The 12,891-nt window shown below is 34.2% G+C and overlaps 1 protein-coding gene across 1 annotated transcript; it reads right to left on the reverse strand.

The window, feature by feature from the left end:
* Positions 1-206: 206 nt before the first annotated feature.
* On the reverse strand, positions 207-1,223 carry LOC115965903 (kinesin-like protein KIN-14A). The gene is made up of 2 exons (XM_031085205.1): positions 1,088-1,223; positions 207-548 (listed from the first exon to the last, which is right to left on the reverse strand). The coding sequence occupies exons 1-2, from the start codon at positions 1,166-1,168 to the stop codon at positions 246-248; spliced, it is 384 nt and encodes a 127-aa protein (XP_030941065.1). The 5' UTR covers positions 1,169-1,223; the 3' UTR covers positions 207-245.
* Between the last annotated feature and the right edge of the window lie 11,668 nt (positions 1,224-12,891).

Genomic DNA, 12,891 nt, shown 5'->3' on the forward strand with positions numbered 1-12,891 from the left:
GCCAAACTGGACAAACCCCCCAAACTGATACAAACAGACCTCGCATAAGACAATCGAGCACAAGGCATAAAATTATTTCACAACAAAAATTTTCATGATCTCACATCTTTCAGTACTCCCCCCTTCTCAAGCTCACCAACGAGATCACTCAGTGAAGGAACTTTCATGGCCAAAGTTCTTTACAGTCTAGAATACCGAGTTCGAGTTCCATCTGCAGTCCTTGCTAAGGAAAGCAAGCTTAGAGCCTAGGGGAGTTGAGAGAACACCTGTTTAATCTCTTCCCAGCTCATGTTTTCCAAAACAGATGGTCTTGGAACAACCCTCACTATCTCACCACCTTTAGGTTCCTGAACCCTGGCATCTGCTTTAATAACCAGTTCGGAATTTGAGTTTGCACCACATTTAATTATAAACGGGGTTGTTGAGCCTGTGTTAAACTCCAAGACATTCCACTGAGCCACATCGACTTCAGAACCAGACCCCAAATCTGCAGATGCTCTGTGAGCATGTGATGTCTCTTGAAGGTGGTCATCTTCTTCCGGAATTGCCTCCAGCAATGTAGGGCAAATTGAAATTCTAGATAAGGGATGAAAATATATTAGTGCAGTCTCATACAAAAGCCAGATCAACCGATATAGAAAGTGTCTTGATTGCACCACCCCCCATATTCATACGTTGGCAGTGAACAAAAAATTAAGAGCATTACTATTCCACATGAATTGCACTAAGCCCATTTTGTTTCTTTCACAAATTCAGTTATTTGTTTCCATACCCACTATACAACTTAAGTTCATTCCAAATAAATGAAGATTATCTTCTTCTTTTTTTTGCTTCCTGGAGATGCATGAAAAGGAAAAAGATTTGAACAACATTATCGTCCATCAAATGTATGCCTGTTTTCTCTTAACTGTAACAGTCCTCGTAAATTTATCAAAAACTTTTTTCTAACATGCAGATCTACAACAATGCACTCTGGAAGAGGGAGAGAGAGATCTACAACAATCCATGTGATTCCCCTACCCAACAAACAGGAAACAAGAGTTGAAAAAAAAAAATTATCTCCTCCGAATGCAAAACTTTTACAAACCTCAATCGCACGGCGAGCATCAGCAATTTGCCTCTGTGCACATGGATGATCAATATCAAGAAGGGAAGGCATCCGTTCCATAAGTTCATCTAATGATGCAAGCAGTGCTTTCTTCTTACTTTTGCTCAAGGTGCTAACAGAGGATTGCCTCATTATATCCTGGTCAATATATATTTAGGATGCTGCTTGTTTGCATTCCACATAAAATTATCAAGTAAAGCACTAAACTAGTTTTGAAAAAGGCAAAAACCTTGATTTGCTTCAATATGCCATCAAGGGAAATTAGAGATGCCAATCGTGCATCTTCAGCTGCAGTAGAAGGATTCTGAATAGGGGAACCACCATCTTCCAGTGTTAATAACGCTATATCACCCTTACTAAATCTTCCGTCAAACACAAGACAAGCAACTTCAGAACTAGATAAGAAGCTAAGAAAAGTCAGCAACTTCCTTAAGAGCAAGATGCAGGACAGCAAAAGATATTAGCAGTCTAACAAGATGAGCAACTGAGCAGAAACCTTTTGATTTAACAAGTGCAGTGACAATAACACTATTGATATATTGGAGATCTAATTTGAAATGTGCTATGTCTGGTTCGACGGAAATTGATTTTTGGAAAATATTTTCCACATTTACAAGTATTTGAGGGTGACAGAAAATGGTGAAAATTTTACGATTTCATTTTCTGTAAACTATTTTCAGCCTCACCCAAAACTTTCAGCCTAACCTCCACCCCCAACCACCAACCCCCCACTAACGTCCCTAGCCTCCTGTGGCCAACCACCTCCGCCGGTGGCCACTGACACCGCCCCAATAGTGTGGCCTCAAGTATTTAAAACATATACAAACTGATTATAAAATGTACACGCACATATGTACATCATGTAACATGTTTGATCTTGGGGGGAAGGGGGAGAGAGAGAGAGAGAGAGAAGAATATGCAATGCATATACTTGCACAAATATTATTGGTCCTCTTTTTCTTTTCACAAATGTGATTAATTATATATCCCTTGATGGTACTGGCGTAGGACAACCAGAAAAAAATTGAAAGAACAATAAAATAAAGGGGATATAACCTAAGAGTCAGAACCAAACCAAAGAAAGACCAAACGGCCATTTTTTCATTCATCAAAATATCAGCTAACTCTCAAGGAGTACAATAAGTTGCTTATAAAGGATTGTTAAACCCTATTTCTAATTGGCTAGGAAATCCTAATTGCCTTATTATAAAAATAACCTTACTTTTAAATTAAAATACTAAAAGCCCAATAAACTAATAAAACCTAAAACATAAAAATACAATTAACTTGAAAACATAAATAATACTAAATAATAATCCTCTTGTATCTCCCTCATCATTTTCCTCTGGTTGGAGAAAACTTGACCTCGAGTTCTAAAGCGTTGAAGGATTAGGATGCTGACAAGTAACACTTGTTTCAAGTCTAAAATCACCTTAGAGAGCATAGAGAAAAGAAAAACATTGAATTCTGCCATGTCAAACTCTTCTGGAATAACAAAATCAATGTGTGGAATCAACATAATCTTATTTTGAACCATTGGAAACACTATGTTATCCACTTTCTCCACTTTAGCGAACTGTTTGTCTTCATGCACCATGGAAGGCTGATCAATAGCAGATTCATTAACTTCCAATATCACATCATGTGCACCTTCTAACATAATACTCTCTTTAGACACCATCTCTTCACCTTGCTGCTCTTCAATAGATTCATTTCCTTGCACACTTGTTTAAGCAACACTTGTCGAGGCATGTTCGCCTATGTCAACATTAGGCTTTGGTGTTATTGGAGGATTCTCCATGACCAAGATATCATCATCAATGTTGTCTTTTATTGGGACAGCAATAAGTTTATTGTGATCAAGTATCTTTGGTTTCCCAATTGAATCGGTTTGAGTCTTCTTTTGCTTCATCTAAGCAATCCTGTCTTGAACATCTTTCATGAGCTTTACAGATAATTCTTTTAATTCCTTGGTAAATAATTCTTTGATAGATTGTTCAAAAGTGTGCTAAGGACATGAAATGGGATGAGGATGAGGATTCATCGTATTTGCTTCAACTTGAAAAGTATCACACTGAGATTGGGGTAGATACTTAGCTCAATAGTATGGTAACAAATACTCATCACAAAACTTTTCTTTTATATCTTCTCACACACTAATGGCAAGTTCATACTTCATATAGCGGAAATATTCAAGATTCTCCCAAAACCTTTGTGCTTTACCTCTTAACTTCAACTTGGCATACCTAACCTTTTTGTTATTTGCAAAATTTGTTTGCTCAAAAAATTGCTCCATTCCATTCACCCAGTTGACAAAATCTCATGGATAAGTTTCACAACCATCAAATAAGGTGCTTCTAATATTACCATGATTCTCTAAAATAGTGCTTCAACAAATAGTTGGAAGTTGGAACAAGAACCTGGGTGGTTGTTGTGATGTTCTCTGGATAGATTGTAGGAATAGGCTTCTAAGACTATTCTCTAAAATAGTTGCTGGGACTGGGCTGGTTGACAGATTTGGATTTTGTGGGCTGAGTCTTTTTTTTTTTTTTTTTTTAAAGAAAACTAGTGTTGTAAAATGTGGGCTCTAGGCTTGTTAACAAATGATTGCTAAACACTAGTTCTAATTGGTTAGGAAATCCTAATTGCCTTATTACAAAAATAACATTGCTTCCCAAATTAAAATACTAATAGCCTAATAAACTACTAGGACCTAAAACATAAAAATACAATTTACTTGCAAACATAAATAATATTAAATAATAATTTTCCTGCATCTCCCGCATCATTCTCCTCTAGTTGGAGAAAACTCGACCTCGAGTTTTAAAGCATTGAAGGATTAGGATGCTGACAAATAACACTTGCTTCAAGTCTGAAATCACCTTAAGGAGCACAGGGAAAAGAAAAACCTTGAATTCCACCACATCAAACTCATTTGGAATAACAAAATCAATGTGTGGAATCAGTATAATCTCTTTTTGAACCTTATGAACCATAGGAAGCATTGTGGTTTTAACCTCTTCGACTTCACCAAGATGTAGATCTTCAAGGACTGTGGACGGTTGATTAGAAACACGTTCAACAACTTCAACTTTCACATCATGTGCACCCTCTAACATAATACTCTCTTTAGGCACCATCTCTTCACCTTGTTGCTCTTCAATAGATTCATTTTCTTGCACGCATGTTAAAGCAACACTTGTCGAGGCATGTACGTCTGTGTCAACATTAGGCTTTGGTGTTGTTGGAGGATTCTCTACAACCAAGATATCATCATCAATGTTGTCTTCTATTGGGGCAGCAATAAGTTCATTGTGTTCTAGTATCCTTGGTTTCCCAATTGAATCGGTTCGAGTCTTCTTTTGCTTCATCTGAGCAATCCTGTCTTGACCATTTTTCATGAGCTTTACAGATAATTCCTTGGTAGATAATTTCTTGGTAGATTGTTCAAAAGTGTGTTGAGGACATGAAATGGAATGAGGATGAGGATTCATCATATTTGCTTCAACGTGAAAAGTACCACACTGAGATTGGGATAGATACTTAGCTCGATAGTATGGTGACAAATACTCATCACAAAGCTTTTCTTTCATATCTTCCCACACATTGATGGCAGGCTCATACCTCATATAGCAGAAATATTCAAGATTCTCCCAAAACCTTTGTGCTTTACCTCTTAACTTCAATTTAGCATACCTAACCTTTTTGTTATCTGCATAATTTTCTTGCTTAAAGAATTGCTCCATCTCATTCATCCAGTTGATAAAATCTTGTGGATAAGTTTCACAACCATCAAAAGAAGGTGCTTTTAATATTACCATAGCTCACTAGGCAAAAAGATTTTGTTCAACTTGATTGGTTAAGTATGGCCCACTAAAGAAGAAATTTTCATGGTATTAACAAAATAAATCTACATTGTTTGAAGTTTGAACACCAATGGAAAAACCAATGCATCCATGTGGATTGGACTAAAGGCCTAGACTTTCTTTTTTTTCTATTTTTTTGGTATGAACGTAAAGAAACTAAAGAAGAATCTTAAATGAAAAGTTGAGTCCACTAAAGGTAGTAAGAGAACCTAACTCTTGTGATGGCGGCTAAGTAACTGGGCCTTACGTGGAGTTGGTTGTTCATGGACTTGGAACTTCTCTAGTACACGGGCCAGAGGACTTGACCCTTTTTTTTTTTTAAAATGACCAAAAAGCTAGATACACCGTGGTGTGGATGGGTAACAACAAAACGAAGCTTCAGTCCCAATAAGTGCTATAGTTTGACAGCGGTGCCAAGCGAGATGGAGAGCTTCAGAACCAGCGGAGCCAGTAGTGGTGCACAAGATGAAGGGCTTCTGGCGGTGCAAAACTGACAAGGATCAGGATCGGGCTCGCGAGTTGACGGAGATTGTCTGGCATTGATTGGAGTAGGTGAGCAGATGGCGGTCTGAAGGCTGGATCGTTGTCGTGGTGGCGCTGGACAATGAAATTGGAAGTCGCTACTATGATGGGGACGCTACTGGTGATGGAGGCTGATGGTGGCGCTGGCATCTCGTGGATCTGAATTGTGATTAGATGCGATGAGAAACATGGGCACAGAATGATTTTTTTTTTTTTTTTAAATACTTTTCTGGTTCGTGACTGCGATGATGCTTCAAACAGATCGGTGTTTTCTCTGATACCAAATATTGACACAAGCCAACCATAACAAAACTGAAACAACAATAAAATGTTGGAAATAAAGGAGAGATAATACTTGAATTTTCCTTGGAAATTACACAATTTGATTTTTCCAAAAAGAGGTGGCAGAGATGAGGCATGGACCAAGTCACTATCTTGAGACAAATCGTGCCATCTACGGTATATCCGATGTAGTTAGACAAATAATTTCTGCACGTTGTCCCCAAGATACAACAGCCCAACCACCTTTGCTGATTATCCTTACGAGCCTACACTGCTCGTAGGATATAAGCTCTCTATAGTACTTTCTTTTCCCATAAATTTTGTAAAAGATAGAATATTTTGTGAGTAGTAAAAAGCAATAGATGGTAAGTGTTTAAGACAAAAAATAGTTTTTGAAAAGTCTACAGCTTTTTAATTCAAAAATACAAATGTGTGTATTTGAAACTTCTATTTCATTCCATATATATAGGGCAGACATTTTGCTTGTCCTTAGCCAAAAAACAAAACGTTTGATATCAATTAAATAGTCATAAAGTTATTGAAATTAATATATATAATCAAAAGCTTTCTTTATATATATATATATATATATATATATATATATATTATAAACCGGTCATCAAAAGCTTCTGTACGTTGAGAACAAAAAAAGATCATAATCTTTGAAATTAATGCCCCATAGATTAAGGGTCTGTTTGGATAGAACTTATTTTACTGAAACTGAAAACTGAAAACTGAAAACACTGTAGCAAAATAATTTTTAAATGTGCGAATAATATTGTGGGACCCATTTTTAATGAAAAAGTTGATAAAAAGTGAAGTTTGTGGGACCCATGAACAGTGCACAAATGCACTATTCACAGAAGAACGAGTCAACCATTACGGCTGAAAAGAAAAAAAAAAAAAACTGAGGAAACGCAGACGCAGCACTAATAAGTGCTATCCAAACGAGCACTAAGTTGTTGAACAAGAAAAGAAAGGGTCATAATGCCAAGCATTTAATGGCTTATTATTACAAAACCTTTTCAAAAGTTTTCTTTATGAATATATGTTACAAAAAATTGCTAACAGTTTGACCACTGTCTATTAAACCAAATAGTAAACATTTGTGTATATATGGTAACATAAAATAATTCAGCTATAGCTGTACATTCAAGTGCTGAAATTCTTCCATATATGACGTTATTATGTTGTATTCAAATAAGATAATAAAACCAAATATGCTGGCAATTATGGTATTAATATCACATTAATTTTCATAAATTTCCTAATTAAAACCATTGACAAAAGCTATTCAAATTTTAAATTATATTTGAATTTCAAAATTTAGTAATCAACGTATCTGACATTAATGGATAATTGATACACATAAATGAGTATTAAAATAAATATAATGTTTTATTTAAGTAGAACATTATGCATAATGGGAGTGCCAATGGTTTGAACCCTCATTTAGTGTTTCAGCAATATTGTTCCAAAGTTAATACTGATCTAAGTCTTGAACTATAACTTTTTCTATGGATACAAAACGTTACATCACACACATAATATTCCAGTACTCTGCTACGAGCTTCTAAGCCAACACATTACGGCCTTGTACTTTATCCCAGCATCCACAAGCTATTTAGAGAACTAGCCCCATTCTCAAAGGAAGCGGCCTCACTTCCATGCTCACTTAGGTGTGGCTATCAAGGATGTTCTTGCAACTCTAACATCCCACTCATAAGAGCTATAGTCCACATTAAGAGTTTCTATAAAAACTCATCCTATATAACGTTACAAGATACATGCATGCACACCATAGGTAGGGACATGCGTATTATTACTCATACATATATTTAGTGCATGTTAATCAAACTACTCTATGATTAGTTTTTTCCTTTGAACCTAGTTCTTGGGATCTCCAGTCCCTAGGTAGGGTATCCTCATAGGTAGTTTATTCTTCTTTGGGCTTAAGTACCATCCCCCTCGATGTTATCCAGATCTTTTCTCTAGCTAGAGCTTTAGTTAATGGATTCGCAATATTATCATTTGTACTAATATAATCAACATTTATGGTACCATTGTTTATGTATGATCTCACAGTACTGTGTTTTTTTCTAATAGATATGGGTTTACCATTATAGTATTTATTGTGCACTCTACCAATAGTGGCAGTACTATCACAATGAATTAAGAAGACTGAAATAGGTTTCTCCCACATAGGAATTTCAGATAAGAAATCTCGTAACCAACCCGCTTCTTCACTAGCTGAAGATAAGGCAATTAATTTTGCCTCCATGGTGGATTTAGCAATAATCTGTTGTTTTTTAGATTTCCAACTTATTGCTCCACCACCTATTGTAAATACATAGCCAATGGTAGACAAAGAATCACCTGATAAAGTGTTCCAACTAGCATCACTATATCCTTCAAGAACAGCAGGATATCTTTGATATAGCAAACCATAGTGCACAGTTCTTTTTAAATATCTCATTAATTGAGTCATGGCATTCCAATGCCCAAAATTAGGTTTGCTAGTAAATCTTGCTAGAACTCCTATGGTATAAGCAATATCAAGTCTAGTACAATCAGTAGCATATCTAAGACTACCAATAATACTAGCATATTCCTTTTGATTGTAAATATCATTTTCATCTTTAGTAAGAAAAAGATGCACACTAGAGTCAAAAGGAAAACTTGCAAGTTTACAATCAAAGTAATTATATTTTTTCAAAAGTTTTTCTATATAATGAGATTGATCTACAAATATGCCATTTGAAGTTCTAGAAATTTTCATGCCAAGAATCACATTAGCTTCTCCTAAATCTTTCATATCAAAGTTATTTTTAAGAAGCATTTTGGCAACATTTATAATATCCATATTAGGACCAAAAATTAGAAGATCATCAACATATAAACAAATTATAACATGAGCATCATCAAAAGTTTTATAATATATACATTTGTCACTTTCATTTGTTTTAAAACCATTAGAAAGCAAACATTGATCAAATTTCTCATGCCACTATCTAGGTGCTTGCTTTAAACCATATAAGGATTTTAATAACTTACATACCTTGTGCTCATTACCTGGCATTGTAAAACCTTCTGGTTGGTCCATGTAGATTTCTTCTTCTAAATCTCCATTTAGAAATGTCGTCTTTACATCCATTTGATGTATCATCAAATTATGTATAGCTGTTATAGCAATCAATAATCTAATAGATGTAACTTTAGTAACAGGAGAAAAAATATCGAAAAAATCAATATCTTCTTTTTGTTTAAAACCTTTAGCTACAAGTCTTGCTTTGAATTTTTCAATAGATCCATCAGGTTTTAATTTTCTCCTAAGTACCCATGTACATCCAATTGTTTTACAACCTGGAGGTAAATCTACAAGTTTCCAAGTATTATTAGATATAATAGAATCCATCTCATCATTGATGGATTCTTTCCAAAACTCTAAATCAAGAGAAGATAAAGCTTCTTCTAAAGAAGTAGGGTCACCTTGCAAATTATACACATAATATTCAGTACCAAAAATCTTTTCAATTCTAGGTCTTTTACTCCTCCTAGGTTCAATCTCATATTCATTAACATCTTTTGACTTAGATGTTGAACATTCAAATTTCTCTTGTTGTTCAAAACCCCCACTATTTTTATATTTAAATGGAAATTTATTTTCATGAAAAATTGCATCTCTAGATTCAATTATTGTATTATTATCAATATCAAAAAATCTATAAGTTGTACTATATAAAGAATAACCCAAAATACACATGTAGAAGCCTTTACCCCAAGTTTAGGTCTTTTAGGGTCAAGTAGCCTCACATATGCTAAGCAACCCCAAACTTTGAAAAAATTCAGATTTGGTTTATATTTTTTCCATTATTCAAAAGGAGTTAAAAAAAAGTCTTTTTATGAGGTACACTATTCAAAACAAAATTTGCAATTAAAACAGCTTCACCCCAAAAATATTTAGGAGCCTCAGAACTAACAAGCATAGCATTAGTTAAATTTATAAGAATCCTATTTTTAGGTTCAACTACTCTATTTGAAGATGGAGAATAAGGGGCAGTAGTCTCATGAACAACACCAAGAGATTGAATATAATTATTAAGACCAAGAGTATCATATTCTTTTCCACTATTAGTTCTAAACCTTTTAACCTTTTTATCAAAAGTATTCTCAACTTCTTTTAAGAAAATTGATAATTTTTCAAAAGCATCACTTTTGTTTTTCATAATAAGATAGATATATGAATATTTTGAAAAATCATCTATAAAGGTTATAAAATACCGATTACCTCCACGTGTCAAATGTCCTTCAAATTCACAAATATCACTATGGATAAGCTCTAGTAATTCAGTATTTCTTTCAATTGATTTATGAGGCTTTTGAGTAATTTAAGTCATGCTACAAATTTCACATTTTTCAAGTTCATTTTCAAGTTTAGGAATTAAACCTAAACCACTCATATTTTTCATATATTTATTATTAATATGACATAATCTACCATGCCCAAACATTCACACAAGAAACAATATAAGCAAAACTTGAATTTTCATTCATCTCAACATTAAGTTTAAACATGTCATCACAAGCATAGCCTTTGCCAACAAACATGCCATTTTTAGAGAGTACATATTGATCAGCCTCAAAGACTTGTTTGAAACCAGCCTTATTCAACAAAAAACTAGAAACTAGATTCTTTCTAATGTCAGGAACATGAAAGACATCTTTGAGAGTGACTTCTCTTCCAGAAGTAAATTTGAGAAGCACCTCTCCAATACCTACAACTTCAATGGTATGAGAATCACCAAGCATAATTTTCTTTTTCTCATCCAAAATGGTGTAGGTCTTGAACCAAGTTTTATCATAGCAAACATGTTTGGTTGCCCCAGAATCATTCCACCACCCTCCTAAGCCTTCGAGAATATTAATCTCTGTAACCATAGCCACAAGAGGCTCTTCAATGACATTGGCTTGAGCCATAGGCCCATGTTTTCGAAAACGACAATTTCTAGCCGAATGTCCAAGCTTTCCACATACAAAACATGCATAATTGCTATTATTAGTGTGGCTGCCATTGTTTGGAGCATGCTTAGAATGGTGTGCTTGGTTCATTCTTTGATTAGAGTGGGTCTTATGTTGAGGCCGATTTCCATTTGGCCTACGTTTGAAGTTCCTTTTCTTAGGCCTTACATAGTTGTTATTTTTTACATTGGCTTTTGGCATGTTTTCATTTGAAGAAATAAAATTTACCTTCGGACCACTTGCTCCATGGAGTTCAACAATTTTGTCTTGGTTCCTAGCCTCTTCCTCCACTCTCAAACGAGTGATAAGGGATTCAATGGAGAGTTCCTTTTGCTTGTGTCTTAGGACTTTGGCAAACTCCTTCCAAGACTTAGGCAGCTTGTCAATGACGGCTGAAACTTGCATTTGTTCATCTACTCGAATGCCTTCAGATTGAACATCTTGTGAAATCATTTGGAGTTCATAGGATTGTTCCACCACGGACTTGCCTTCAACCATCTGAAATCTGAAAAATCAGCTACATGCATATTTCTTGGATCCAGCTTCCTCTGTATCAAATTTTTAATTCAATGCCTTCCATATCTTTTTGGCTGATTTGTAAGCTTGATCATAATAATCATACAAATCATCAAAAAGACAATTAAGTAAATAATTTCTACAGTAAAGATGATCCTTATCCCATTTCTTAACATCTTTTTCATGTTGAGAAAGTTCTTCAGTCAATTGTTCAGATTTCTTTTTCTTTGGTTTTTTTCTCAGTTAACACATAAGCCACATTCAAGAGAGTAAGATAAAATAAAGTCTTTTGTCTTCACCTCTTAAAGTTAACACCACGGAAGCAGAATGGCTTATTAAGATCACCCGCTCCAGAGGAATTAGACATAACATTACCATTTTTCAATGATGATTTTGTGTTCTCCATAACGATTTGTCTCAAATTGTTGGAAATAAAGGAGAGATAATACCTGAATTTTCCTTGAAAATTACACAATTTGATTTTACCAAAAACAGGTGGCAGAGATGAGGCGTCGACCAAGTAACTGTCTTGAGACAAATTGTGCTGTCTACGATATATCTGATGCAGTTAGACAAATAGTTTCTGCACGTTGTCCCCAGGATACAACAGCCCAGCCACCTTTGCTGATTATCCTTGCGAGCCTACACTACTCGTAGGATATAAGCTCTCTATAGTACTTTCTTTTCCCATAAATTTTGTAAAAGATAGAATATTTTGTGAGTAGTAAGAAGTAATAGATGGTAAGTGTTTAAGACAAAAAATTGTTTTTGAAAAGTCTACAGCTTTCTAATTCAAAAATACAAATGTGTGTATTTGAAACTTCTATTTCATTCCATATATATAGGGCAGACATTTTGCTTGTCCTTAGCCAAAAAATAAAACGTTTGATATCAATTAAATAGTCATAAAGTTATTGAAATTAATATATATATATAATCAATAGCTTTCTTTATATATATATATATATATATTATAAACCAGTCATCAAAAGCTTCTGTACGTTGAGAACAAAAAAAAAAAAAAATCATAATCTTTGAAATTAATGCCCCATAGATTAAGTTGCTAAACAAGAAAAGAAAGAGTCATAATGCCAAGCATTTAATAGCCTATTATTACAAAACCTTTTCAAAAGTTTTCTTCCTGAATATATGTTACAAAAAATTGCTAACGGTTTGACCACTGTCTATTAAACCAAATAGTAAACATTTGTGTATATATGGTAACATAAAATAATTCAGCAATAGCTGTACATTTAAGTACTGAAATTCTTCCATATATGACGTTATTATGTCATATTCAAATAAGATAATAAAACCAAATATGCTGGCAATTATGATATTAATATCACGTTAATGTTCATAAATTTCCTAATTAAAACCATTGACAAAAGCTATTCAAATTTTTAATTATATTTGAATTTCAAAATTTAGCAATCAACATATCTGACATTAAGAGATAATTGATATACATAAATGAGTATTAAAATAGATATAATATTTTTTATAAAAATATCCAACATAAAATAAAGGGATATGACCTAGAAGTCAGCACTTAGGGTAGACTTGGAGTCAACACCA

Source organism: Quercus lobata, chromosome 10 (assembly GCF_001633185.2).
Source record: "Quercus lobata isolate SW786 chromosome 10, ValleyOak3.0 Primary Assembly, whole genome shotgun sequence".
NCBI lineage: Eukaryota > Viridiplantae > Streptophyta > Magnoliopsida > Fagales > Fagaceae > Quercus > Quercus lobata.

Bases quoted from the DNA above. Each gene is read 5' to 3' on its own strand.
- LOC115965903 (XM_031085205.1), bottom strand. From the start codon at position 1,168: ATGGAACGGATGCCTTCCCTTCTTGATATTGATCATCCATGTGCACAG. The intron at 549-1,087 runs GTTTGTAAAAGT...ACATTGCTGGAG, and splicing joins ATGCTCGCCGTGCGATTGAG to GCAATTCCGGAAGAAGATGA.